At 48.8% G+C, this 27,943-nt stretch overlaps 1 protein-coding gene across 3 annotated transcripts in view; it reads left to right on the forward strand.

Moving 5' to 3' along the window:
- The first annotated feature begins 8,024 nt into the window (after positions 1-8,024).
- Positions 8,025-27,943, forward strand: part of BDNF (brain derived neurotrophic factor) — a 40,588-nt gene continuing 20,669 nt past the window's right edge. The window contains exon 1 of one of the 3 annotated variants that reach the window (XM_030039828.2): positions 8,025-8,264. In XM_030039828.2, coding sequence (XP_029895688.1) covers positions 8,262-8,264 — 3 coding nt within the window. In that variant the 5' untranslated portion in view covers positions 8,025-8,261. Of the gene's footprint in view, positions 8,265-9,218; positions 9,321-10,044; positions 10,092-27,943 lie in introns of those variants that run through there. The other 2 variants (XM_030039827.2, XM_030039833.2) reach the window with 2 other exon arrangements.

The raw sequence follows: 27,943 nt of genomic DNA on the forward strand, positions 1-27,943 counted from the left end.
ATATGGTTGCACTTAAGCTGAAATCACCACTTTATGTTAGAAAATATTGTTTTCATCATAAAAGGTAAGTGTTCCCAGAAGTGTATTAAAATGCCAAGAGATACAAAAGAGAAATATTGGAATTCAATCTTGGGTACCAATGTAAAAATATTTAAATACGCCATAAATTGCACAGATCCAGCACGGTTCACTGAAGAATCTTTCAGGTTATTAAAATATTTTCTGTTCAATAAGAGACACTAAAAGTAATCATGTAGTTTGTGTGCTGTTCAGTGTTAGAAACACTTCTAGATATACTTATTCAATAAAGTTCCCCGGGTCACAAACAAAAGTTACTTCGGCTCCGATGAGGGGCAATTAGAATAAGAGAGTATACCAGAAAATAAAGTGGAAGGGAAAATGCATAGATTATACTTAGTTCAACTCCAGTAGAAGTGACGAAAGGCAGAAAGGACTTACGTGGCTGAAGTGGATTCATTCACAATGACATCTGCACACCTAAAGGTTTCGCATGTACCTTGCATGTAAGGAAGGCACCGGCTCAGAGCGCCCACGCAGAACAACTTTAAGGGAAGCGGGCAGCGTTACATGGGGCACTAAATGAAAATATTGGCCCTTCTTTGCCATTCTGGCTCCAAGTCTTGGAAAAACAAGAGCCAGTTTTGTCAGCTCTGCTGGAACAGACTTGCTAATTGCCCCTCAGCGGAGGTTTTGCTAACGGCCCGCCTTTTTGACGGGTTATCAGGTAGAGCAAAAGGAAGGATGCTGCAGCAGTATGTGGGCTGAAATGGAACAAAACCAGCTTCAAATCTATGATGCAAATAGAAAGTAGGAGTAGCAATAATATTTTTACCAACAACCTCTAACACTGCTGAGTTTGATGCGTTTCAATAAAATCCTAAACAAGCCTTCACAAAATTTTCCTCTAGACTTGCCCCTATCTTTGGGCAGCTTGATTTTGGAAAGGGATCTCAGCTCTACCGCTTCAGATTGATTAAGAACAACAGATCTAATTCACGTCAATAAACAGTGCATCTAAAGAGATCTATTCTGTTAAGTGTGTAACTGCTCTCATTAACAGCAATGAATGACCCCATCAAAAAGTTAAGCAGGAGTAATAGCACTACCTGAGGCAGAAAACATCATGCAAATCCTGGTAAGACAAGGCAGGTAGTTAAAGCTGTATGTGTGCCAACACCCCCTAGCTCCAACCCATGCATACAACTCCACAAAACAATGTTTTTTTCTGTGAAAATTCATCTGTGCTCTAACTGAAAGGTTGTACCAGTAGGATCCAGGACCTTCTGAGTTGGCATCAGCAGTCTTACCGTGAGTACGACTGTTTTCTTCAGCAACGTATTTATAAAGCTCTCCGCCTCGCTTGCCAAATTGGGATAGTGAGACTGTAGTGTCTAGCAGGTTGTTTGTCCCCCAGGGTTTCATATGCATTTTGCAGTAAATGTTTTCAAAATACCTTGTGTTAAAGGATCCTTGCAGGAATTCTTACGCAGGGGAAGCTTTATTTATTTAGGTCAACATTAGCACTATTTCCCGGCTGTTGTGAATACTGTCTCAGGGGAGAATTTGTTTGTCATTTTAGTCAGAAAATGACAGGATAAAAATATACCGGACAGCTGCAAACATAGCTGGTATGGGGGTTTTTCAGTTAACTCGATGCAAGAGCCTGGATGGAGGTTATTATTTTACTAAATGCCTCAGTTCAGTGGTAGCCTCACAAGAGTTCCTCTGTATTTCTACTTTCCTTTAGTGTTTTTCTCCTACGTTACTGTTTCCCTGTTCCCCCCTTCTTCTGTTGTCGTCTCACCTTCTTCCTTTTTTACACCGGGGACTTAGAGAGCACCGTTATATCTGAAAGAGCTCATCATATAAATGCCGAGACAAAGTCAAGGGTCGCTCTTACTCAGAGCTCACCAGTGTCCCTCAATAATCCTTGCACAATATGCACGCAGTTCCTCTTGCTCTCTGCTAACTCAGTGTATAATTTCTCCAGCAGATATTTTGTTCTTAACAATAACACGTTTCCATCACGCTCAATGAGGTTCAAATGCGCAGCTGTTACTGAGAACTCCCATGGAAGCTGATAGGGTATTTGACTGTCGAGAAGTAGATTAATATGGTTTGGGAGATAGTTTCCTTTTAAACATTAACTTAGAAAGGAACTAAAGTATGTGTTTACTTTTCCCTCGTAACTACAATTAAGGCTAATCCCCTTTAGTTTTATAAGAGTTTTTCTGTATTGGAAGTGCTGAGTTCTTTACTAACTCAGGACTGTACAGAACAGCATTGAAAAATGTGATGAGGTGGTGGTGCAGCTTATTTTGTTCGCTGTCATGTTGTATGTTTGCTCTTTTCAAAGGAAATTGTAGAAAGAATCCGTTTTAAAGGTTGACGTGTCTGGAAATCGTTTCCCTGTGGTTACATGAAGGAAGACGTAGTCTTTATAGCCAAAAGAAAGGGTCCCCTGCCATGCCAGTGAATCCCGTAATCAGGTTGCAATAGTAACAGATTACGGCTGTCATGTTTCTTTTTTCTCTAGGTTCTGATTTCTCTCCCTATCTCTGGTTTTCTTCTAGTAAGAGATACCCAGTGGCTCATTTTGCTCAGGTCATCCAGGAGAACTTACATGGGCCAATAGTTTCCATTACATTTATCTCATCTCCTGTCTTTTGCAGCTAACGTAAATGAGTGCCGCACAAGCAGATAAGGTATAGTCTGAACTACATTTGCATTAGCGGTAGTTTGAGAAAAACAATACCTTAATTCTAGAAGTTTTCCTGAAACACGCCTGTTCCATAGATAACCAAAATAGTTTAAGCAAAACTTTTTACAATAGTTGATGGCAAATAAAACCTCAATGCAAAACTCTCAGACCTGTTCTTAAACCCTCGCTACAGCCCCGGTGTGCTGCGAGAGCGATGCAGAGGGACCTAGAGCCAGCCGAAAGTGCAGAGCAAAGGATTTCCCCAGCATGAGCAAATCGGTGGCTGACACGACGCTGGCAGAGCCGCTCTTACCTCTGCCGCGTTTCCTCCCACCCTAGCCTGCACAGTGCGGGACCTCTGGCCAAGGCGCCCGTCTCAAGGTGTTTCCTCCAAACACCTCGGATGCTGGAAACCCTGCAGTTATCCCAACTTAATCAGGTCTGGGTACCGGTACTGGCTCTGGTACCGAGCTTGAGCCGCCCTTGGGTCCCTCTCCTGGTTTTACCAAGCGGGAACGTGAGCTCGGCACGACTCGTGATTTTACAAGAAGTCAGCGTGCAAAATGCCTCCCGTCGATGCTGACGCCGAAGCCCCTCTCCCGGGGCGCCGAGGTGGGCAGGAGCCAAGGCTCTGCGCTGGCTGTGGACCCACCGCCCCACGTCGGGGGTCTCGGCCTCTCTTCCCTCCAAACGTGCGCTTGGAAGGCGAGTCCGTGCCAAGCCGTTCTCTGAGGTACAAACACAGCAAGCACGCTTGCTGCTGCCTGCCTACTCCAGAGGATTTCCTGGTGCTTTCGGGAGACTGAAAGCAAGCTGAAATGTTCTAGCGCTTTAAAGGAGGACTAGGCAATGGTGGGAGGCTTGTTTAGTATCTGAGTGGGATCATGACTACGATGTTCATCTGCATGTTACCAGCATGGAATATACGCACTTGGGAGCAGTTTGAAGACGAGTAGGCTCGGAAAGAAAGGAAAGCTCTTCCAGGGAGGGAGGAGGCAGAGTGAAAGACTGCTAACACTTGCAGCATGAAGATCGGGGAAAAGATGGAGATATCAGAGCAGGATAATCTCCAGGAGGAGGAGATCAGGCACAGAAAATCAACACTTGATGGGAGGCTACCCTAAATATGTACTGGGAGGATGGTATTTACCCTCCAGGCAGTAGCAGGGCAGGTGCCAAATCCGCCTGTTGAAGAAGCGGGAGGTTACCAGCCAAACTAGCACACAATGACCCCGGGGGACCTTTCTTTCAAACACGCCATTAGATTGCTGGCGTGGAGAGAAGTTGGCAGCCCCATTTCACACCAGCGGTGATGTAATATAGCTCTTATTTCAGAAGCGTCTCCATAAACTTAACAGTTACTGTTATCGTCTGATTCTGCTCAGATTGCTAACGCTGGTGGTGTTTGAGGCGGACTTTCAGTGATCTCTGAAGGAGCTGCCCGTGCGTAATGGATGTAAGGTGTCTTTAAGCACGTGCTTAGCAGTCATCCACACATTTTGGTAGCCTTTCAAGTACGTGCAAAAGCCAACCGGCAATAGCTCCTTGTCTTCGAAGATGTTTTAAGGCAGGGCAGGAACGTTTGCGGCTTGCTTAGGATTTTGGCCTTTGGCAGGTTGGTTCAAGGCACGGTGACTTTCTAGCAATGCTCCTGCAGTATTCTTCACACTCTCTTGTCTGAGAGAGGGGAAAACGTATGAGTGATTCCCACTTAATTAGGCCTCATCTGCTAAACAGTTATGTCACTATTTACATATGAGTAGTCCCCCTGAAGTTAAGTCCTACAGCTGTATACTTCATCTGGTAACAATGTAAATCCAAGATAAACAGACTTGGAAGGAGAGAGGTACATTGCCTTATATGTATGAACTACCTGAATCCAGCAAATGCTGTGCCGTGTCGTTCTGGCAAGAGCTAACAGCTATCCTGTTTCAACACCCTGTAAACGGATCACCTGATTATTAAACGGTGGACCAAACTCTACTCGCTAGTCCTGACTTTTACTGAACTGTATGACATGTCAAATGAGTAACTTTGAATCAACTGTGCCCCTCCACCGTAATAAGGAAAAATAATCCTCCGCACCTATTCGCGTCAAGTGATTTTTTCGTGGCTGGGTCTCCCGTGGCCTAGGGATCAACCCTTCTAGAGATAAAAACCACAGTCGGAAACAAGACTTAGGGAAAGGAAATGGCTGGAAACTCAACAGACATCTGGGTTTAATTCTGCTCCATCCCCTTTCTAATGCCTTTCTTGCCGGAATCTCTCTCAGCTGTCTGTCAGTGACTCTCCTCCATCATTTCTGTGCGTTGACCGATGTCCCATCTTCAGCTCTGGTCCATCAGAACGCCTTGGGCTGTTCTCTCACCAGTGAATGGCACTACAAGGGAAGGACTGTGATTGCTTTATCCTACCTCCTCCTCTTCTGCCAGATAAACCCCGTGCTCCACAGCATGCCGTATGACCCTACCAATGACGGTTTGTTCTCCCGTACGCGTTGGTACCATTCTCTTGGTTACTGTGCCTGTTTTTTTCATGAACTAGTTCAGATTGACGTGACTGAAGCGATGTAAATCAAACTATCCCCTTGGCAAACACGTGCTTAATTTGGTCTAACAAGCATGAGATGGGTTATCGCTTGTCACCTATCTGCCGTGAAGTAGGTGGAGTCGTGTTGTGTTATCTTAAGCAGAAGTCTTGACCGGGAGCTCTTCTAGTTAGCTCTCTAAAGGAGTATCTTTGCTTGTGGTTCTGTCAGCATGACCCTGCCTTAGTATTGCCGGCAAACGCCATCAGTTTGCTCTGGAAAATGCAGCTGGACAGGACTGAAACCATAGCATGTCCAGTTCCTGCTGTGTATCTCCCAGGAAGCTTTCTTGGAAGTTTTTTTATAGGTTTAACATTTCTACATCAATATAATACTGTGACCTGGCAAAGGTTTCTTCTGGACATCTCTAACAACTGAGACTGTCATCAGAAAATGAAAATATCTAGAAGTTAATGAGATGAGAAGTAGCGGAGGAACGGTGCTGTAGATAACATACTTTCTTACAAGTGATACAGCTGGAGTTACTTTCTCAACGAAAGGCTATGTTTCTTGAGCTACGAAATAAGTATGTAGAAATATTTTTTGTAACTGACACTGCATCTTTATAAAGTTCTCTGTCCAAAACCACTGAGGACTCCACGGAGTCAGAAACTTTTAGGACTTAGATACATATTTGTGTAGTCAAAATATGAACCGTATGTCTTACTACCCAAAGTAGATATTACCACAGTTATTTTACTCCCCTGAGGGACTGGCAGGAGCTACTTGCTTAGAAGCCTGCGACAAAGCAGAACTCACCGCAAGCCCACTTGTTGAAACACTCGTGCTTTTTTTTTTTTTTTTCCCCTTTAATGTGATTTAAAAAGCGGTATGCCCGACTACTATTAACACTATGACTAATTCCAACTGTTGGAAGAAAACTTCGGCTTCCTGACTGAAGATCAATACTTAAGGACGGGGCTCGGGTGACAACCGGTAGGGTGATCTATTGGGTGCAGGCTTACATCGGCAACAGCCTTTCTGACCGGCTCTGCCTCTTGCATGTCATACAGCAAGTATGTAATGCCGGCGAAGGGGTTCAGCAGCTCTCTTCAGGGCAGCTTTGCTGGAGACCACTTGACTTTTTCTTCTAACACCTTGCCCCCAGGACAGCCGAGGCAGGAAAGTACCAGCTGTACCAGTCTTAGGGCAGCATCTGCTGGTTATTGCATGGATCAACATAAATGGTTGTCATGGAAGAGGCTGCTTGCTTTGGCTCCCAGGCAGAGGTACCTGGGACGAGGGGAAAGGTGGGGGGGGGGGGGGGGAACGGGCGCTCCGAAGAGAAACGACCCGTAAATGCAATCCTAACAGTCAAGGAGGAGAGAACGGGAGCGGGCAAGGAGCTGCTGGGTCTTGGTCTGGCTCTTTCCCGGTATGAGAGGCAGCACCCACAAACTTTGGAGAGTCCAGGTTCAGTTGGCTGCAGTCCGCCTCCAAAGGCAAAGAAACCCGCACCGCCGTCACCCCCCCTCCCGCCCCGCACCCCCGCTCCGCGCTGGTGTTTTCAGAAGCCGGGAGAGGCAGCCACTGATAACCAAAGTCGAGATCCGGACACAAAATGGGGGGGGGGGGGGGCGCGGACTTTGTGAGCCTCGGCAGGAATAACGCCGGGGCTCCACCACCTCTCTCGGGGAAAGACCCCGCAGTTGCGTCCGGGCGGGTGTTTTTAACATCGCAAACGGGGCCAAACAGTCCGAGCGGTAGAAATAACGCGGCGGGGAGGCAGGAGGAAGGCTGTGCCGAGCCCCCGGGGGGGGGGGGACACGGCCTCGGCCGTGCGGGGCGAGCTCGGGGGAAGGCGGCGGGCGGGCAGGGGCTGGCGGCGGGGTCGGGGCGGGCCGGGAGAAGAAGGGGAAGGGGGAGAAGAAGGGGAAGGGGGAGAAGAAGGGGAAGGGGGAGAAGAAGGGGAAGGGGGAGAAGAAGGGGAAGGGGGAGAAGAAGGGGAAGGGGGAGAAGAAGGGGAAGGGGGAGAAGAAGGGGAAGGGGGAGAAGAAGGGGAAGGGGAGAAGAAGGGGAGGGGGAGAAGAAGGGGAAGGGGGAGAAGAAGGGGAAGGGGGAGAAGAAGGGGAAGGGGGAGAAGAAGGGGAAGGGGGAGAAGAAGGGGAAGGCAGGTCCCCGGGATGCTGCCCCCCGCCCCTTCTCGCCTCCTCCCCGGCGGCGGGGGCTCGGTGCGGGGCTGGCGGGGCAGCCCGCCCCCGGGGCTGCGCCTCCCGGCGAGGGTAGAGCGAGGAGGGGGAGGAAAAGCGTGCTGGGAAGTCGCGACTGGGGAAAGGCAAGGGGTTTCCGAAGGGAGTTCGTCTTGGCAACTGTGCCACGTTCCTCTTGTGGCAGGAGCTAGTATGCAACAAGTCCCTGGAGCGCTTCCCGTGTGAGCGAGAGTGAGCGTGACATTTAAAAAAAAAAAAAAAAAGCCAAATGTTTACTTACCTGTCACCCATGCAAATCTCCAGAGCCAGCTCGTCTTGCACGGCCCCAGGTGCGAGCCGGGAGGTGGAAGGAGAGCGGCCGGGAGTCAGGGCTCATTACACAGCGCGCCCGGCCGGGAAGGACTTTCCTCGGGAACTTTCTGTCCCGCTCCGGTTTCCTGGGAGGCGGCTGCGATCACGTTTTATACCGTGTTAGTTGGTAACCCCGCTCATTCATTAAGATCACGTAAGAACTCAAAGGGAAACGTGACTCTGAGCTAAGGCGTTTGCGTAAATCTATAGGTTTTTAAAACTCCCTGCCAGTTGCTTTCTGTCTTCTGTAGGCACCAAGGTGGCGGAGAGTTTAAGCTTGCGGATATTGCAAAGGGTTATTAGATTCATAAGTCACACCAAGTGGTGGGCGATCCACTGAGCAAAGCAGAAGTTCTCACATGATGACTTCAAACAAGACACATTACCTTCCAGCATCTGTTGGAGAGACTGGATTTTAAGACACTTCTGTCTCCAGGACAGCAAAGAAACAATGGTGAGTACCGGTAAAAAAGCCTATTTTTATAACTGGAGAGAGAAAAAAAAAACCCAACCAAAAATTAAAAAAAAAAAAAAAAAAAAGCTCGAGGTGTTGCTTAACGACAGTATCTAATACCGCGGGCTCGGCTTTCTAGTACTTAACATACCGAAGCGTGCAACCCGCCGAGGCCGGCAGAATTGTGCTTTAGACAGTGGAACTTTAATTGCAACGCTCTTTGATTTAAGGCTGCGATGGAAACACCGCGTTTGAGAAACTTGGAGCTGCCGGCGACTTGGCTGCAGCCGGGCGCTCGCTCCTCCCGGCTCTCTCCTGCCCTCTCTCTAAGCGGGCACGGCAGGCGGCTGACGCCCGGCCTGGGGCGGGGGACACACACGGGGGACACCTCCGCGCCCCGCCGCGGAGCGAGGGCCGGGCGCTGCCCCGGCGGCGGTGGGAGGGGGGGGGGGGGGGGCGCGGAGCGGCGCGGCCGCGGCACGTGACGGCGCGCGGGGCCGGGGGCGAGGAGCGGCCCGGGCGCGCAGCGGGGCGCGCAGCGGGGCGCGGCGGCGGAGCGGCGGCGGCGGCGGCGGCAGCACCTTGGACAGAGGCGGCGGCGGAGCCCGGGGCGGGGGGTGGGGGGGGGGGGGGGGCGGCCCCGGCTCCGGCGGCGGCTCCGCACCGCTCCGCGGCCCGCTCCGCGCCCCTGCGGGCTCGGGGAACCGCTGGCACTTGGTACCGACACCCCCCCCCCGCTCCCTCTCCTCCTCCTCCTCCTCCTCCTCCTCCTCCTCCTCTTCTCCGCCACCCCGGTCCTTCCCCTCCCCTCCCGTCCCCGCCCGCCGCCCTCTCGCCCCGCTGGAGCTGGGCGAAGTTGAATTCCTAGCGGTGCGGGCTGGAATAGGAAAAGGAGCGGAGAAGAAAAAAAAAAAAAAAAAAAAAAAAAAAAAAAAAAAAAAAAAAAGCACAGAGTCTTGCAAGCTCCGGGGGTTGGTTTGACGGTGTCAACTTTGGGAAATGCCAGTGTTTATCTCCGCGATCTAGCCACTGCTCGTGGTGTTAGCTGTGACTAAGGTAAGCGGAGGGGTGACCCCCCCGGCGGCCCCCCTCTGGCTTCTGCCTCTCCCTCTGTGGCGCGGGGATGGGTGCCTGCTCTTTGCCTAGTTTTGTTACCTTGTTGGCTGCTCGGTGTGTGGAGGCTAGAAAAGGTAGGAGAAGCTTGATGAGATTGCACTACGAGTTGAGTTAAGTTGTGCCTGATTTAATCTGGGAATCTCGTCTCTCTATGTGCGTGTGCATGCTTTGGGCAGAGATGCAACCGATCTTTACCTAGATAAGCAGATGCGACGGATTTTTTTTCCCTGGCTGAGGATGCAAGTTGATTTTGCATAGCTAAAGAGATGCAGCCGAGCTCTAGCTGGCACTGTGCACAACTGATCTTACATAGATAAAGAGACGCAGCTGATCTTTACCTACATGAAGATGAGCTGGTCCCCAGCTTGAGGGATCACTGATGGCCCCTCTGTGTATGCAACCTACGACTGAACGGGAGAGCCGTGCATGTATTGCTGATGATCCAATATCCGCATCTACTTTGCTATAATTAAAAGGGGGGGGGGGGAGGTGTTTGACAAGCCTGAAACCCAAACGCAGCCCCCCCACCTGGAGATCATTCGGATAAGCTTTCTGCTCATGTCCCTCTCTCTAGTGCCTCCCCCCCCCCCCCGCCCTTCCGATTCTTCCTACGTAGAAATGTAGCTAATAATATTTAGTCTCCGGGCTAAAAATAAGCTCTGGAAAGTCAGCAGTTTGGCGGAGCAGCGCCGGTAGCAGCAGCGCTCGCAGGTAGAGAAGCTCTGGGGGTCTCCGGCTCTGCACGGAGACTGGGCATTGATCCTCCCGATTTCCACCGCCCCCCCCCTCGCCCGCCCTCCCCGCGCTGCCGGGGAGGGGTGCGCTCCCGCGGAGGAGGGTCCGCAGGGAGCCGCGCTGCCTCCGCCGCCCCGCTCCAGCCACAGCGTCCGCCTCCCCGCCCGGGGGGAGGCGGGGAAGGGAAGGCGGGGGGGGGGGGGGAGATCCCGGCCGCCGGGAGCCACCCCCTCCAAACCCCGGCAGGGCGCGGGGGGCGGCGGGCGCTCCCTGCGGCAGAACCGGCGGAACCCCGCGGCCGGCTCCGCTGCGGCGCCGGGAACCGCCGGGGAGGGAGCGGGCGAGGGAGGGAAGGAAGGCGGGGGGGGGGGGGGGGGGAAGAAGGAGGATCCCGCGGCCCCGCCGCCCCCGCCGGGCTCCCGCTCCGGCTCGCACGTAGCGCCGCCGAGGAGGGAAACCCCCCGGCAGGCGAGGAGGGAAGCGGGGGGGGGGGGGACACACACGGAGAGCCGGGGGGGGGGGGGCACCGCCGGGGCCGCCCGGCGCGGAGGAGGGGGCGGCATCCCCAGCGCGCCGCCGCGCAGGGCACTGCGCGCCCCGGCCGGAGCGGAGCGGGGAGCGGGCTCCCCCCCCCCTCGCCGCCGGTGTTTCCCCCCCCCCTCAGCCCCCCGCCGCCGTTGCTACGGCGACCGCCTCCCCCCCCCCCCCCCGGGGGGGCACCGTCCTGCGGGGATGGGGGGGGGGGGGGGCCGGGGATGCCGCCCTTCTCCCGCCCCCCTCCGTGTGTGTGTGTGTGTGTGTCCCCCATCCCGGGGAGAGACACGTCGTCAAGAGCCCCCGGACGGGGCCGCTCGCAGCACCGGGCACCGGCACCGGTACGCACAGCCAAAATGGAGGTGCTGCAGGACGGCACCGGGGGGGAGCCGGCGCGGAGCTCCCGCGAAAAGTCGGTCACCTGGCGTCTCTTCTGCGTTAGTATCTATTTGGGGGGGGGTTGGGGTTTGGGGTTTTTTTTTTCTTATCATTAAAGAAAAACAACCGTCCTTCTCTCCTGGAGATGCGCTAACCGCGGCCTGGGGTCCCCGTCCCCCCCCCCCACCACCACCCACGCCCCCGGGCCCGGCCGCGCCGCTGGGTGGGAGCCCCGGGAAGGGGCCGGGCTGGATCCCTCCGTGTATTTTTCCATTTCCACTTGGAGAACTTGCGTTTGCTGGGATGCCTGTTTGGGTGCGATGAGAGGCATTTCTCGGGAGCTCTAAGGCGAGGAGGAGGAGAAAGTAGCCCGAGAAGAGATGGGTCTCGGAAGCATCCGTCGCCGGCAGGCTGGATAAAACTCAGACGCACCTAGTTTGCAGTATCGGTTTCATGAAATTCATCATGAAACGTCCTCTGACCTTTTTTCACTTAGGAAAAAGTCAGGTGGTAGAGCTGGTGTTTGAATACATCTCCTGTGATCTAGTGGTGATGAGCCCCACTAAAGCCCATCCACTTCCCAAAATAAATGGTTCCGTTACATAGGAGGTTGCCAAGGAGCTTCTACTTATATGAATTTTCCACTCCATGGATAATTTTGTGTATCTTCCTATATTTTAATTTTACACCCATTACTTTCTTACCAGCTTTTAAAAAACTCTTGGTTCCAATATTTCCCTTTCTGCCTCTGTTGCCGTGTTTGTGTTGAATTCTAATCGTTCTCTGCAGAGACGCATGGGACGGACGGCTGCTAACAAATGACACTGGGCCATATTTGGTCACATTTGCTCACGGTGACTCATACCTTAATCTGCAAGTAGCTATATTGATTTTAGTATCTACTATTTCTCCAAGAGCTGTCACCGCTTTGGTGGTGGTTCGTCACCACCTTTCAGCTCTTATGGTTATGATACTGTAAAATGTCCCATCTCCTTCTAATATCTCTTCATCCTGCAAAGTTTTGATATGGCAGTCTTTCTTGCTCCTTTTTCATAGTTTTTCCTTTTATTTTACCTGATGGCCACGAGTGTTGTCTTCAGCGGTGTGGCGGCCGTGAGGTGTCCGTCTCCAGCATGAGATATTTTTTTAATGCAGTATTTGACATAGGCATGGTCTCTCTCCGAGTTTTTCATTCTCAGCACCTCTCCATTTGGATAACCACTTGATTTTCAGCATCGTTCAATAATTTCCTGTTTCAAATGATCTGATAGTTCTCACTATTTGTTTTTAGTGACCACCATTCACAGGCTTGTATGCTGGAGGATTATGTCTAGCATTTCATTAATCTGAGGTGGCTGGATGCACACGTTTGCCTTTGTACAGCAAGTCCTTTATTTCGTTTCTTTAGCACACTGATACTGTTGAGCTCTCAGAAATGCCCAAGGAAAATGCAGACTGGCTGCCATTTACTAACCATACGCTGCTTCCTAAATACAGTGGCATACGATTGCCCTGCCGTGAGAAATTCTGGAAAGGTGGATGAATCCCGAGGGACAAATTTTCCTCGGAGCTGTAAGTCTTGCCATGAATCACTGTAGTAAATCACCACTGAGCACTCGAAGATGTAGCTGCTAGAATTTTTTTAATCAGATACCCAAACAAAGAGAGCATCCATAAGATTTGGGGAGATCTAGTTCATTCCTCTAGCAAAAAATAGTCACGTCAAGTGCTGTAAACAGCATCTGTAAGAAACAGTACCTCTCAAAGTTGTTGAAAATCAGTAGGTTCCCTAGAGCTGGGAAAGAGACAGGTAGCATGAGGTAAAATACATATGGATAGCCACTTTCACGGCTCCCTCCCCTTTGAGCTAACATTAGACTGGGGCTAGGAAACCGGGGCTAGCAAAAAAACCAGGCTTGTCAAAGCGGTCCTTAAAATGGAGACGATGGCTTTTGGGGCATGAAGGACTCGAAAGAAGGAACTGAGAAACGCAGGACTGGTTTGGTAATCCTCATTGTCATTCGTGGTCGGCGAGTCCAACTAGTAATAGGGACCACAGAATATGGGCAGATGATACGTAAAAAAAAGGCAATACCCGTACGCCTGGAAGTAGGAGTTTGAAACAAGTGTGAGTATCCCATGTTTCCCTCGTGCTTGGGTTTCCAAAGGTTTTTACGCCTCCTTTCTGCGTCTCTCCCACCAGATCATTAGGAATACTAAAATGCCCCGGCAGGGAAGTGTCAGGGGACGTCCCGCAGTGCCCGGGGCGCGCGATGAGCGGTTTCGCCTGCAAACCTCTCTCCAGCTTCAGTGAATCCCTACACCCACACGCCAGCAAGGTGCGGGGCAGGGCAGGGCACCGACTTCTCCCATTAACTGAAAATATCTCTGAGCCATACCCTTGCAAAATTATAGCCAGGAAAACATACCAACTGACATGGAGTTCATATAACAACTGCCCACCCATTTCATTATTTCACAAATGTGTGATTCGTGCTTGTGAGCTGTCACCGTTAACATTTCCATCTGTCTCAATATTGCTTCTATTCTTAGTTGCTATGTGATAGATGTAGGTGTATGAAAAGGATTTTTCCCCCCTCCCTGTGTCATGAAACAAAATAAATGAAAGCCACATATATGTATCCACGCACGTCATGCAGGCAGCAAGAAATACAGGCACCTTCGTGGCGCTCCCATTACTAGAAGTAGAGGTGGCGTAAGAAACACGTGCCTGTGGCCTCTCGGTGCTGCTAGGACATGTACTCAATGGGGAAAAACATAAATAAGTCAAAATCTAACCGCAAAAGAACGATATTGTTTTGATCTCCCTTTGAACATGCAGTCTGAGAGACCTATTTTCCTAATCACGTAAGTATGGGAGTAATTTTACTTATCACGTAATCCTAATTGGTCTTTTCCTGAGGCAATCTCAAAGGGAAAATAGCCGTGACACACTTCAGCATTCAAAGGATCGGGTCCTCAGCTGTGTAGATATTTCCAAACTCGGAGCTTTCAAGATACTCATCGCTCGGACAAACAGAAAACTCTTTGCATAACATAGGCAAAAACCTGCATTTGTCAGTACCTCTATGCCAAAACTGGATTCGATGGGATACCTGTAGAAGTGAAGAGACATTTCACGACAGCCTCCGGCAAAAGCGAAATCTGGCTCCAGTCGCTTTATTCCTGTTGTCATTTGAACTTCACGGCAGAGCGCAAGCTCGTAGTCCTCTGATGAAAAACGTCTTTTGAAGTCGCTAATGGATGTGACTGATTGTCACCCCTGGCGCAGCTCGATGCGCTTCCCAGGGAGGCAGGGATTAGCCGGCTCCGGTCTGTGGCGCAAGCTGGGCTGCGGGGGGTTGGCCCCTGCTCCTCCTTGGCTAGCGGAGAGCCTCGGGGCCGGGGCATTTGCCACAGAGCCAACTCCGCTGTCGGTAAGTGGTTTCCCCACGGGCCCAGGCTGTTGTATGGTCTCCCGCGGGGAATATTAGCGGTGGGACCGTAATGGACCAAGGTCTTGCCGTAAGTGGCCAAGCGTATACTTTTCTCTTCCCCCTACCTTTTCGTGGTCCGGTCTGTCTGTCTTTTTTTTTTTTCCCTTCCCGAAATAGCACACAAAACCCCAATTTAACAAGCATAAACCGTACACTCTGGCCTCCAATTTATTTTGACATTTGGCAAGAATGATTACGCAACATGTTCATTAAGTCGTAACATTTTTGCTACTTTCCCATTTCAGATCCTTATTGACTGTAGCACATGCGAAAATAATGAACTTATTTATTCTCCAAACGGAGAGCAGACCCCAAACCTCCCAAGAAAACGCATTGCTTATGGATGCAACGTATTGCAGAGACTTTTAAAGCCCTAGGTCTCACCTGACTGTAAAAAAAAACAATGGTTCATTTCTGAAAGGGGTGAGGAGGGGTTTGTCATCCACTAAAATGTTTCTAGGGTTGCGCAGCTGAGGAGGTCTCATCAGACGAGTTGTTTCCTTTTTCTTAAACAGAGCCCCTTCCTCCTGACAATCCTTTTGTGGGACTCGGGAATAATGCAGTACACAGCTATGGTAATAGATAATTAGATGGACCAGCTAAAAGCAATATGAAAGGGGGCTGGTAGCACAAGGATTACAGAAGGTGTGTGGGCATTTTGACATCCAGAAAACATTATAGATCTGGTCTCAGCTACCTCAGTCTCATGATGATAATTAAGAAATGTGGGTGTAGCAAAGCTCTTTGCATGGTTTGGTTGGATTATTGCTGCAGTTCAAAACACAATTGGCACAGACACCCACATTGGACATGATTGCCCTTTGATGAGGCAGATACTGACTTTTTAAAGCTGACATAGTTAAAATTATGTCTAAAGTTTATGGGGCCACAAGCTTCTCACTAGACTCCATTATTATAACAAATGGTAAAATACAAGCTGAAGCACTTTAAAAAAAAAAAAAGTTGAGGCGTGTTGAGGAGGAAGGGACCCTGGCAGTGGGAAGGCTTCAGGATTAACCCTTCTCTCATCTGTTTGGCAAGAGTCGAAGAACATAGGCAGCGTCCAGGGGGTTTGCTTTGTATGCGTGGTCATACATCCTCTTTAAAGACGAACCGGAGGGAAGGCCAGCGGGGCTGGTTCTTTGGCTGGTTCCGTTAATAACCCACCGAGTGTAAAGTCCAGCTCCTGTACAGTTTGTGTGTTGTATGGCAGATCTTTCCAGTTCCTTTTACCTCTGTTTGTTCATCAACGATACAGAGATGTTACCAAACTCCCTTCTGAGCATTGAATAAGGTGAAAAATACCATAAATTTAAGGAAAAAAAAAATGCTCAAGCTTCTTTCTAAGTAGAATTTTTTTAAGAAACACTTGTGAACGGTAAGAGAACGATGGAGGCTGCCTAGATCGGGACTGCTTGCGCCTAAGATAAGACATAACAATACAGCTTAACGTACTCACTCTTGCAGCATGTTATTCTAATATTAGAGACACTAAACCTGTACAGCTATGGAAATGTCAAAGTATTGACTTCAGCCCTGATCCTGCATTCAGGTTTCTTTATTCTTTTACACGTTTCACTCCTTAAAACAATAGCAATGAAAGAAGGTTGCATGGTGGCCCACTGGTCGTTCTGTATCTATCACTTAGCTCCCATTCAGGTTTTCCTTGAGGAACCAGAGAAGGCCACACATTGACAAGGTAGACAGAGTTGCGAAAATATTTGACATTTCAAAATTATCTTTTTTTCCAATATTTTCAACACAAACTCAGTTCCGTATTGTTTTACAGTGTTCAAAGAGGCTTTCAGTGTTTCCCTCTAAAGCTATCATCAGAAATCTGACAGTGACATTTGCTAAAATATTCAGATTCAAAACAAAATATGTCATTAAAAGACAATGGACTTCAGGGAAACAGGTGGTTACCAAAAGAAAAAAAAAAAAAGGCAGCTGATTTCTGACAGCAAATACCTTTTGAAACCTGACCAACTCTACTGAGAATAGGATGCAGTGAGAGTCATGAGCAGGGGTCAAGAGACTGGAGCTGCTTAGGTGGTTAGTTGGCTCTGTCAAATACATGTTCACTCACATCTGCCAAAAGTTTATAAAACCATCTGAGAGGGTATTTGGCTGAATTTTGTAAACAGATATCTGATAAAGTAGTATCGGCCAGGAAAACAAAAAGCCCTAGCAGTTTTTAAGTGAGGCTAAATTCTGGGTTTGGAATTTTCCAGTGGATGACGATACGTCTCAAATGTCCTTTGCTTCCGTACATGGCGCTTGCTGTAGCCTGAAGTGTGATACTCCTTATTCTATTGCTGAAAATTTATTGCATCAGAGAAAAAAAAAAAAAAAGAAGAATGTATCTATTGGTTATAGAAAGAGTCATCCACACAAGGAGTGAATCTCACACTATTTCCCATATGCATCTCTTTTCATGTCCCAAATTTGGTTTATTGACTAAGTTATTGTAAGTCCTTATACCACACTCATCATTCATCATGGTATTTGAACACCTTTCTTAGCGACATGACTAATATCTGTCACATGTTTTGTTCTCATCCTCTTCCGAGGGAACAAGTACTTCAGTCTAGGGTTTTTCCTTAGGTTTTTTTATTGTGAATAAGTCTTTCACAAAGGCCTTGGTGGTGCAAGAGGTAAGAGCTTCATCATAGATCCACCTGATTCTTCTCTTTCTCCGTGGTATTCACCCCTACATCAGGAGTCAGTCACTCTATCCACCACCTATTCCCCAGGCAGATCTGATTCTTGTGTTTTTTCCGCCCACCACCTGCTGGTTTCCTCTTCCCAAATCCTTCACCTGGACTCAGTCATCAGCTGCCCAACCATGGTCATAGCCCAGGATACCCACTGCTTTTCTTACCCCTTTTTTTGAGCTCTTTCAAAGACCTGAACGTCTCTTGACTTCAGAGGGGTTTTTAATCCCCAGTCTACCGCCTTTGGCACCAAATAGTTATTTTCATCGTCTACTTTCCCATCAAAGATTTCCTGCAGCATTCCCTAAAGAAAATTCTGCTGGCTCCCAAATTTTAAGGAAACCAAAATATCTGACAAGAAGGCTACGCTCTTTTTAAGGCAAAGCTAGAAAGTTAATTTGAAATGGCCAGAATTGCCTATTCATTCATCCATAGGGGTTTCCCAGACAAAGAGAAAGGAGGAAATTCAGACTAGTGTGAGGCATACACTTCAGGCCAGGGGGAAAGCCAAAGATGATGGACTTTTCAAAATTGTTTTCTTTTGGGTCCGTCCCGTCCCCTGGCAAGTCAGCCCATCCAAGAGCAATAGGGCAAGACCAAGGCAATGTACTGACTCGCCTCCTTGACCACCAGAGGCCATTTCACCAGCTGCTGCTTGTGTGTGACAGCTGCCTGGGGCTCTGATTAGCAGCAGAACTTCCCAGCTCGCCTCTGCCAGGGCTGTAAACACGATGATGATGATGTGCGTTATGCCAGTTCCCTCTCAGAAACTGAGAGCTGGGCAGACTTCAGCGCGTGCTCCCCCAGGACACGCTGGGGATGATGCAGCCACGGAGCCGAGTCTCGTTTGGATCCGTTTGTCTTTTTAATCTCTCTCCGTTTGGATTTCCAATATGACTTGCAGGCTGGGTTAAGCCCTGAGACCCCGCGCATAGGATCAGCCCTCCCCGCGAATCTCACGGAGCTAATTGCGGGTGGACGTTAATACCTCCCTGCATAGCAATAGCCTCCCGCTCGCCTTCGCTGCAGACCTGTAAGTGGCAGTGAGCCACACGCTGTTCCCGCAGCCGAAGAAATGGAGATAAGAGGATGGGGACTGTGCAAGAAGGTGGTTTGGAGGGTGCAGAGCCCCTGAGACGAGCAACTATGGGGAAGGGGTGGGGAGGACACGGAAAGCCCCTGAAAGAGGAGGTGGATTGTGGGATGTGAGGGAAGGAGCCCCATGGAGGGGGTCTCTGGGGGGAAGAAATGAGGCAGGTGCCTGGCGTGCTCCGGGTGCTCAGCCTGAACGCTTGGCATCGCTGCGAGTTTTGTCAACCTCTCCTCAAGCCTTGTCCAACCCCCGCCTTTGACGACTCCTAGAAAAAGGCAGCGTAGTCTCTCAGACACAGGCACTCGGAGACTTTGGGCCAGGACACAGCACCACCGCTGTGGTGGAATCAAGCTGCGGCCACGAGCCCTCCCTGTGCCCCCCAGTACCGCTCCCGCGGTGGCAGTCCCGTTGTACCCTCGGAGAGGAGGCACCTGGGCTGTGACCGAGTTAATTTTCCTTTATCCATTCTGGTAGGCGCTGTCACCGCTCGGCAAGGCAGAGACTAGACGGAGATATGGTAACAGAGACGGGCAAGTGACAGGGAAGGAAAATTACAGGGTTGTATGGTTCAAGCGTGTACAGGAGGGATGTGCTTTAGGTACCTGAGAATACTCCCAAAGCTCTACATATTATACCAATACAAGGAAATGCGATGGAAGGCTGTTAGCGTTTATCTGAAGACTCTACCAGGTTATTTATAAAGATCCATTTTAACATACCTCTCTCTTTGGGAAATGAGGAGAGAGAGAAAGCTATGGACCAGAAAGCAGCCCGGATCAGGAGCCTACAACGCACTTACACAGGCACTTTAAACCAGCATAAACGCCCATCCCCGTTCCTGCTGGGTTAGCCCTGGCCTGGAGCGGGTCCCTGGGCTAACCGGTTGTGTGGCCAGAGCGTGGCCCTGCGGGGCTCCCGGGGACCACCACGGACCTCCCTGCCAGCGAGGAGGAGTGGATGCACCAGGAGGTGATGGGTGAGCAGAAATGATGGGTAGCACTGGAGCCTCGGCGGGCCCAGGCTGGCCCACGCTGGTGGAGCAGCGCTCGGATGGAAAAGAAATAGCGATGCATCTTGCCCGGTATGGGGGAACACGGGATGAAAGGCCCATCTTCCCGGCAAGTTGGCTTAACAATCCCTTGGTCGTCTGCGAGCGTGTCCTGCCTGGCTCTATCCAAAACCTCGATGGGAGAAGCTGTCCGCCGCCTTCTGAGTCCACGCTTTTTGTGGGATGTTAGTAAAGATCAATGGTTAGCTAAAATCAATCGGCTAAATTCAGATGGAGGTCTAGGACCAGTTTGTCAAACAGACAGCGAGAATGTGTTTTTCCTACGCTTGTCTTTCGTTTGTGTTAGTATTTGGGCTCAGCCTTTTTTCCTGAGTCTCTCTCAGCCCATCAGTATGTGGAATTAAAGGAACGTTCATTTACTGCGAGGGTGAGGGCCTGACAAAAGCACAGCAAACCCAAACTGCGAAATAAACTATGTAATCAGTTACGCTTTCCCAGCTCTGGTAACTGGTGCAATTTTCTGGCAGTTAACAGGGTCTAAATTAAGAAACTAATCAGAAATAAGCCTGTAAATTATACTGGTTCTTATTTACTTTCTTTTATCTTGATACAACTTCTTAAAAGAATATTTTTAACAGATCTTTTAAACATTTGTAGTAAGAGGCAACAGACAAAATGTCACAATTTCCATATGAAGGAGTTTCTTTCAGTGCAATTCCTATCTAAAAAGCCATTTTACCCTAATATGGTCACAGAGCCTAAGTAACATATTCTGTCGCAATGATTTTTGCATCAAAACAATTTTTCTGTTTCATATCCAAGAAGAAATGTTGAATATTTAAATTCCATATCCTTTTTGATCTTAATTCCCATCACAGAAGAGCTCTTTAGGCCTCATCAGTGTGCTCTAGGTGCAATATCAGAGTATATTTTTCATATTATGGGATCTAACCCAAATTAAGAAACCAAAGGGGAAGAAGCTATACATGCCTGGAAGGGAAAGGGATTCTGCTCAGAGCACGTAGCAGGGTAAAGCATCAAACGGAAACGTAACGGAAGTGTAAAATAAGGGTTTAAATGCCTTGCTGCAGAGTCCTCACTGCAAATCTAGCACTCAGCTCTCTTCTGATTTAAATACTTTGCATTCCTGTTGACTTCAGTGGTGTTTATATTCAAATAAGTAAAGGCACTATAAGGCCATACAGCACAACTGTGAGTTGCAATAAATTATAGCAGATTAAACAGGCTAACTAATGAAATACAAAGAGGTGTTTAATGCCACCACTCCCTTGTAAGCATTTACGTTTCAGCTGTATAAACTATACGAAAAATAAACAGTGTCCAGAAATTAAATGTAGATAATGTTGTTTACGAATTTATACTCCAATGGCACGAGTCCTGAACCACCGAGAAAAGGCCCCACTAAATGTCTCGCCAAAGCCAGAGGTGGATTTTACTTGAGTAGTCTTTGAGTCTCGTCCAACCCTAAAAATAGAGGGGCTTTGGGGCATGCCGAGTGCGTGGTTGCTTTCCTCCTGCTTGAGGTCCTGGTCCCATGGGTTTTGTGGTGGCGGCCGTGTCCCCGGTGTCGGATGCTCCTGCCCCACCACCACCCCTCAGGAGCCACCCCGTCCTTGTGCAGGCTGGGACAGAGAAATCGATACGTCTTCCCATTTGAGAAATGGTGTAGAACTTGAGGAAAGTTATTTTAAAATACCTTAAAATTTGTATTGATTTTCTGAATCAATATTTCAGGATTTTTGAATTCCAGAGTAGCCGTACATCCACCCTGTGTTTCATTCCCATCTCTCTGCATCTATAAATGATAGTCCAAGCACATCACGTGCTGCAGAGAGAGAACCGGCTGCGCATCCAATTACTCCCGTACTGTAGATGTGAGGAGGAAAATAATATTTTAATAGGAGTGCCACAAATACAACTATACCGGTACTAATTGCTATTTAAAGCAATTCTGCAATGCAAGTCAATTAAATCATTTCATCTGGTGAATGCAGAGAAATAAAGGCCCCTGTGCAAATCCTGCACCCTAGGGCTGGGCTGGGTGTTACGGTGAAAGGAAAGGGGGAGCGGGGACCGTACCCTCTTTGTTGGCATCTTTTGCTGTGCATTAACGTGCCCCGAGGAATGGGCAAGCACGTAACCTGACGGTGGCCCAAATCTGGACTCTCGCCGGGCGCTCCTCCGCCGTGGATAAACAGACCATCCCTTTTATCTGGACAAGTGAAAACTGCCGGACTGACACATGGCCGCCTGTTCATCCCCAAAGTGGAATGTAGTAACGTTTATACACAACATGGTTCCAGTCATTAAATTAGTGGAAGATTAACAATCCCAAGTGTTCAATAAACAGAAAAGACAGCAAACAAATGAAAAGTGTTAGTCAAGGGAAATTTTGGCTTTAGTGCGACTAATCCAGTACTTGTTTCTTGAGCCACAAGTCACAGTAACTGGAAGAGGAGAACATAATGTGGCCTGGGTTTCATTTTGAGGACTCTCTTTAGTTTTTATTGCTGCACTGATGATTTTAGTTTGTAGTTAACAAAAATATCCGCTGTTCCTCAGCTGCTTCTCTCTTTAACGCTTTAGGTGGTTAACATGAAAAATGTTTTGAACTCTAGAGTTGCTTCTTTGGTAAAATAGCTCAATACCCTATTTAAAAAAAAATATCTTGAATTAATCTTTAAACACATCAGCTCGTTAAAAGTATTGATGCGGCTGCGCTTTAAAGAAGGACAGAGCCAAAGCACCTTAACCTCTTTGGGAAGACGAAGACTGCTATCTAAGTGCAGCGTAAAATGCCTTAATATGAAAGCAGCACAGGGCAGGAGAGCTAGAAGAACTATTTAATGTTTACGCATGCTTTTCATTCCCAAGGATCTCCACGTACCCGAGGAGGATCCCTCCTGCCAGCTCCGGGCCGGAGCGGGGCCCCACGGGTGGTGGGCACCCCAGCACAGCTACCGGCCCCCGGCACCGAACGCCATCCTCCATCTCCCCTCCCTGACTGTTTGCTTTAGATCTCTTATCGCCCATCACCCTCCAGGCAATATCACTGAGCTGCTGCACCTGGCGAACGGAGCGCTTGAGCTTGATGTCAGAGGAGATTTTAGTTGCTTAAATAGAAATAAACTACAAAGGAGCGCTCGCAGGGCTGCGAACCTGAGTTTGGGGGGCTTGCTTATTTTTAGGACATAACCAAAATAAGCTCTCCACAGCTATGCGCTGAGGAGCGTTTGGTAGGGCACGGACCTACTCTGACAAGATGCCTGGCTAAGTTTATTAAACCCCTGGAACCTGATCCCTTTAAATATTAAAAATAATCCACTGTATTGCATCTAATTGAAACCCACTGAATACTTAGAGGAAAGGAGAGATGAGTCAATCCCAACACCTTTCACCCACAAGTGCACCAACAGTTTTCTGATCTTCTTTAATCATAGAGCTCCAATGGCTGGATTCGTCACAGGAGTGCATCTCCAGCCATCTAATCTTTCCGCACTCGGCTCGGGTTTCCCCCATCCCAAGGAATCACACACAGCCTCTTTGGGGGAGAGGGGATTTTCTTTTCCCGTCCCATGTCTGTGGCTCACTCGGAGCCTGCTTTTTTGCTGTTGCTGTTTCATGCCCTCTTTTCTGTCCGCTGCGACGGAGCCGTGGCTGGGCTGTTAGCGGGGAGGTCAGGGGCGAGCGGGGAAGGGCTCGGGCACCGTACGCCAGACACCCGGTACACTGGATACTCTCAGGCACAACCCAGATACCTTGCTCTTTGCTCAGGCGCCGGGTGTTTAATGCCTCCAAAACAACAGCAGTAAGGCAGAGACACTCAGGAGATGAATTCCCAGTTTTAGCGAGCGTCAAAGCATCAGCGAATGATAAACCCAACTTTTAATTTTGCTGCTGGGTTGGGTTCATTCTCTCCTTTTGTTTTTCTGGCTCTCGCCTTCTCGGCCGTGCCACCGTCCTCGATAGCCGCCCTCCGCCCCGCAGCACGGGGCCAGCCTGGCACGGCTCCGCACCGGCCGCGGGGCCGAGCGGTCAGGACGAAAGGTGAATTATCCTCCCGGCTACCCCCAGCCCTTCTGCACGGGGAAGAGGGATTTCGCGTCTGGTTTAGGAGTCCCACTGTCCAAGCAGCGTGTGAAGTTCATGCAAAACCCCAAACTAGAAGCCTAGAGATTTGGATAGGGAGGAGTGTGTGTGTGTGTGTGTGTGTGTGTGTGTGTGTGTGTGTTCATCACTCGATGTATGTGGTAATTGTCACGTATGACTCATATTCCATTTCTATGACAGTTGATGCCAGCAGAGACTACTACACGAGCGGTGGCAAGGAACAAACACAGAAGGGGCGTGCTCGCCAAACAAGTATGTTCATGAGCAGCTTAATAAATTTATATATAATAGACACCTGCATTTCCTCATTTGCAAAAGACTAATCTGCACCTACCACAGAGCTCTGTTATAGAAGCAGTTTCATGCACATAAATTGTGCTGAAATCCCTGACTAGAAGGCATGGGACAAGATCCAGGGTACAGATCCCCCCATGTGACGGAAAGCTGGCATACCTCTAGCAGACATGAGAAGAGACCAATTATTTTAATTGTTTGTTGGAGTTTTACATTCACTTTTGCTGTAGCTGCAGGGTGACGATTCTGAGCTATTAGGTGATATTTTCTTCAGCAAAAATGTTGTGGTTTCGGTGCCTGTGACTGAAAGGGTAGGTTTCACCGCTTTATCCTGTACACACGCAGCCTACAAACTGCGTCTAATGAAAGATCTTTGGGTTTGTATTCCCGTCTTTGCTGTTTCACATAATACTTTCCCTGCTAAAATGAGGCCGAAAGGCCTCTCGGCAGACGTTGTTCACTGAAGGCGAAATTATGCTCGATATTAAGAGCAAGTACCCTGTGCTATTTAAGGCACAGGGTATATTCCAGCCACCCAACAAGCTACTTGCAGACCAGAACCACAGCAACTGTTTGCGGGCTGGACGCAAGGTAAACCTCGAGGCTGTGAGATCCCAGTGCCACCAACCCCCGGGCATTAACACAAACGCAGACGCCCAGCAGAGGCCGTGGCAAGGGGTGGGCTGGGGAAGCGCTCGCCACCCCCCTTCTCTCTTCATCTCGCTCGGTCACAGCCTGGCCGATTACCAAGATTTTACATAGTTGAGTAGAATTTGGGTTCCGTCCTCGAAGATGCTGAGGGTTTTCTAGTCCCGCTGATGTTAGTGCGGAGCTTGTGTGGCTCCGCTGTGTGTGCTGCGATCGCTGAATCATCAGAGAGTGGCGTCACAGCCCAGTCATTCATATTCTCACAAAGGCAACGTGCCTGCAACCTCCAAGTGTGTTTATAATCCATCGCAATCTTTAGCGTTACTCGAGTTGGAAAAGTTTACTTCCATGAACTCTGCAGCCCTTTAACGTGAAAAAATAGCAAAGATAGGTAACTAGGAAACATGAATAAACATAATTAAACATAAAATGCTTGTAGTGATATAAGAACTGACCTCAGCCAATTAAAATTATTAACAGAAAAAATACTCCAGTGTCAAAACCCAAGTACATCAACAGCATTCTCATTTCTGTAATCAGGATTAGTTTATATTTCCTGACAACCGAGCGAGAGGCAGTCCAAACTGTGGGTTCTTGACCTTTTTCTCATTCAAAAACAGGTCGAGATACCACGTGAATAAAATGGGGAGTGTAAAGACACATTTGTGGGGGGAGACTGAATCGCCACTTATGTATTGACTAACTATGGACCTTTTAAGAATGTTACTCTTTTCAAATATTGACTTTTTTATTGCTTCTCTTACAACTGCAATGGGGGAATTTAAGAGCCCCACAAACTACTTTATCATATAATTAGTTTATCAGTAAATTTGGACCTCGTATATCAATCACTATAATGCATAACCTCCACTGAGACAGAAACCAGATGTGCATGCTTCTGCTTTCTTCTTTATAGTATCTAGAGCATCATTAGTGCCCATGCTACAGTTTAAATTGAATTCAGCAAAAAGCAATGGTCTTACCCCCCTGCAAGCAATCTGATATTGCTGCAGGGATAAATCAACGTTATGTTGATTGACAATTCGTACTCTTTCTTACTCCTTCCCGGTTGCTGTACAGAAAAGGGTGAAGTGTGATTTGTGTATGGAAAAAAGAATTTTAACTAGCTAAGTACAGGAACAAGATACTCGCTTTCAAGGTAAATGCGGTGAGGTGGGCATGCCGTGACAATGACACCGAGAGGCTCGATACGCTGAATTAACCAAACCGAAACCAACAGAAACGGGCCTGCCTGCCCATTTCTTCCCCCATGCAGCCTGCAGCGTAGCTTTGAGTGCCACTCAGTTCCGATGCCTGTACAACCCAAACGGGGAAAACATCGCCGCACCTGAGAGAGGCTGGGAGATGTCCTTTTTCAGACACGACAAGAGGGAACTCTTTCTGGGGCCACCTGGGAATCCACAGGAAACGTCAGGATGTTTGATCACTGCATCCTACGTATCCCACAAATTTTGAAGGCGAGGGTTTATGTATGCCTCCAAGCTTACAGTATGTCTTGCGGACGAAGGAGTGGAGCTCTGACCAAGGCGCTGTCTCCATGTGATGACTATCGGTTGCTTCACAAACTAATACCTTGTGGGCCCAATCTTTCGAGGCTCATTCATACAAAATTCTCCTTGAAGTCAGGGTCTGACTGAAAAATATGAAGCCCAGCTTGTGTGTGCATTAAAAATCCAAACAGATCATTATTTACACTACTTTTTCATTTTCCCAGTAATCAAGCACTGGCTGGTAATAATCCCCAAAGGGCTGATTATACTGGCAAGATACAGCAGCTCTCTGACCACACCTCTTCCCCGGGAAAAGCTCTACACCAGGGCAAAAGCAGCGCGTTTGCAGCAGAGCAAAATGGGAATTTCAGCACAGGGTTGCCTGGAATTGATGGTTCTCCTGTTCTTAGCAGAGCTGAGCTGAAAGCGCGTACCACAGAGTGAGGACTTGTCAGGCGGTCCGTAACACGCTTCCTTTCCAAAATTAAAAAACTTGTTCCGATTGCAAGCAGACTTTTTCAGAATATGTGCCTTCTCCTTCGCTCCTGAGAGCAAGCCAGCAGATGCTTCAGTGTCTCTAAAGCATGATACACGCTGCTGCTCATCTGCATGTTTAGTGTACCGGGAGAAGAGTCCTTCCTCCAGGAATAACATGTGTGTAATGTATTACATTACAGCTAATTAAAGTAGCCTCTGCTGCTGCTGTTAATCTTGACTGGTAGATCATCCAAATATTTGCAGGCATCGTCTTATGAACACAGAATATTAAAACTATGCTGTCTTCCCGCTGTGCAAAAAGGCTGCTGGAAACATGGTGCCCTGGTGGAATGGGGCACCCACACTAATCCAGTCAGACCTGGAAAGCTGAATGGTATCACGGAGAGAAGTCCAAAACGGTAGAATAAAATGCATACGGTAGCAAGTTCCAGTTATGATCCCCGTGTTTGAAATCGCACTCAAACGTCCACCCGGCGGTGTCGCTGAGAGATAGAAGGTTATACCAGTATATTGGAGTGGGAAAAGAAATGGCTGAGGTATTCTTAATGGCAGAATTCGAGTATTACAGAAATAGCCGAGCAGGAGTTGGGCTAAAGAGCTACCTTTATTAGCGACTATCTATCAGACAGCAAGAGCTGGGCGTAATTCGTCAGGCCCAGGCTGTTAGCGAGGACTTTGAAAAACCATCTTCTTTTCTTGTAAATTGAGTAGATTTGGACTGGAAATCACTGGGACAAAAGAGATGGAACCATCTTCACAGCTCAGCGACGCTTTTAGTTCAAACACGCGAAACCAAACCTCCAAGTGCAAGAAGGATGGTAATGTGGTACTTGAACATGATTTCTAAAGAAGTTCTTAAAGCTGCAAAGGATATTAACCACCAGGCTTGTTTCCCTTAATATATATTAAAAGCTGTTTTATATGGAAGGCCTTAGGTGTACTCAAATTTCAAACGCCTGGGATATTTTATTACTTTACTGATCTAATAAATGCAGGTGTTTCATAGCAAAAGCACACAGGCAATCAGACTGTCTGAAGGCAGCAATGAGTTGCACACATTTCTCCTAGCATAAATAGATGGCCACGAGCGCGCTGAAGCGGACGGGCCTTTGGCGTTACTTGCGATTAGGCGGCAGTCAGGCTTTAAGGTGTGGAAAGATAACTGGTTTTAACCGATTCATACAAGAGATGGCGCATCTTCTTCTGAAAATCGCCCGCCGACCAGTTTTGCCAGCGAGGGGACGGGGGACGTGAGGCCACGACGGCCCGTGCCAGGCCGGGGCCGAAGCGGGCGCCTCTGCCACGGCCGGCTCTCGCCGTGGGACGTGGCACAAGGCGCCGCGTCCCGCCGGCACACGCGTGCGCTCCCGCTCCCCGCGGCCAGCCCGGCCGGGGAGCGTGCCACCTCTCTGTCTTTACCGAGATCAAATGGAGCTACTCAATCAGGGGGTGCCATTATTGCCTCCACCATGCAATTTCCACTATCAATAATTTACTCCATTTGCTGCGCGGGCACAAGGG

This window comes from Aquila chrysaetos, chromosome 16, assembly GCF_900496995.4.
Source record: "Aquila chrysaetos chrysaetos chromosome 16, bAquChr1.4, whole genome shotgun sequence".
Taxonomy (NCBI): domain Eukaryota; kingdom Metazoa; phylum Chordata; class Aves; order Accipitriformes; family Accipitridae; genus Aquila; species Aquila chrysaetos.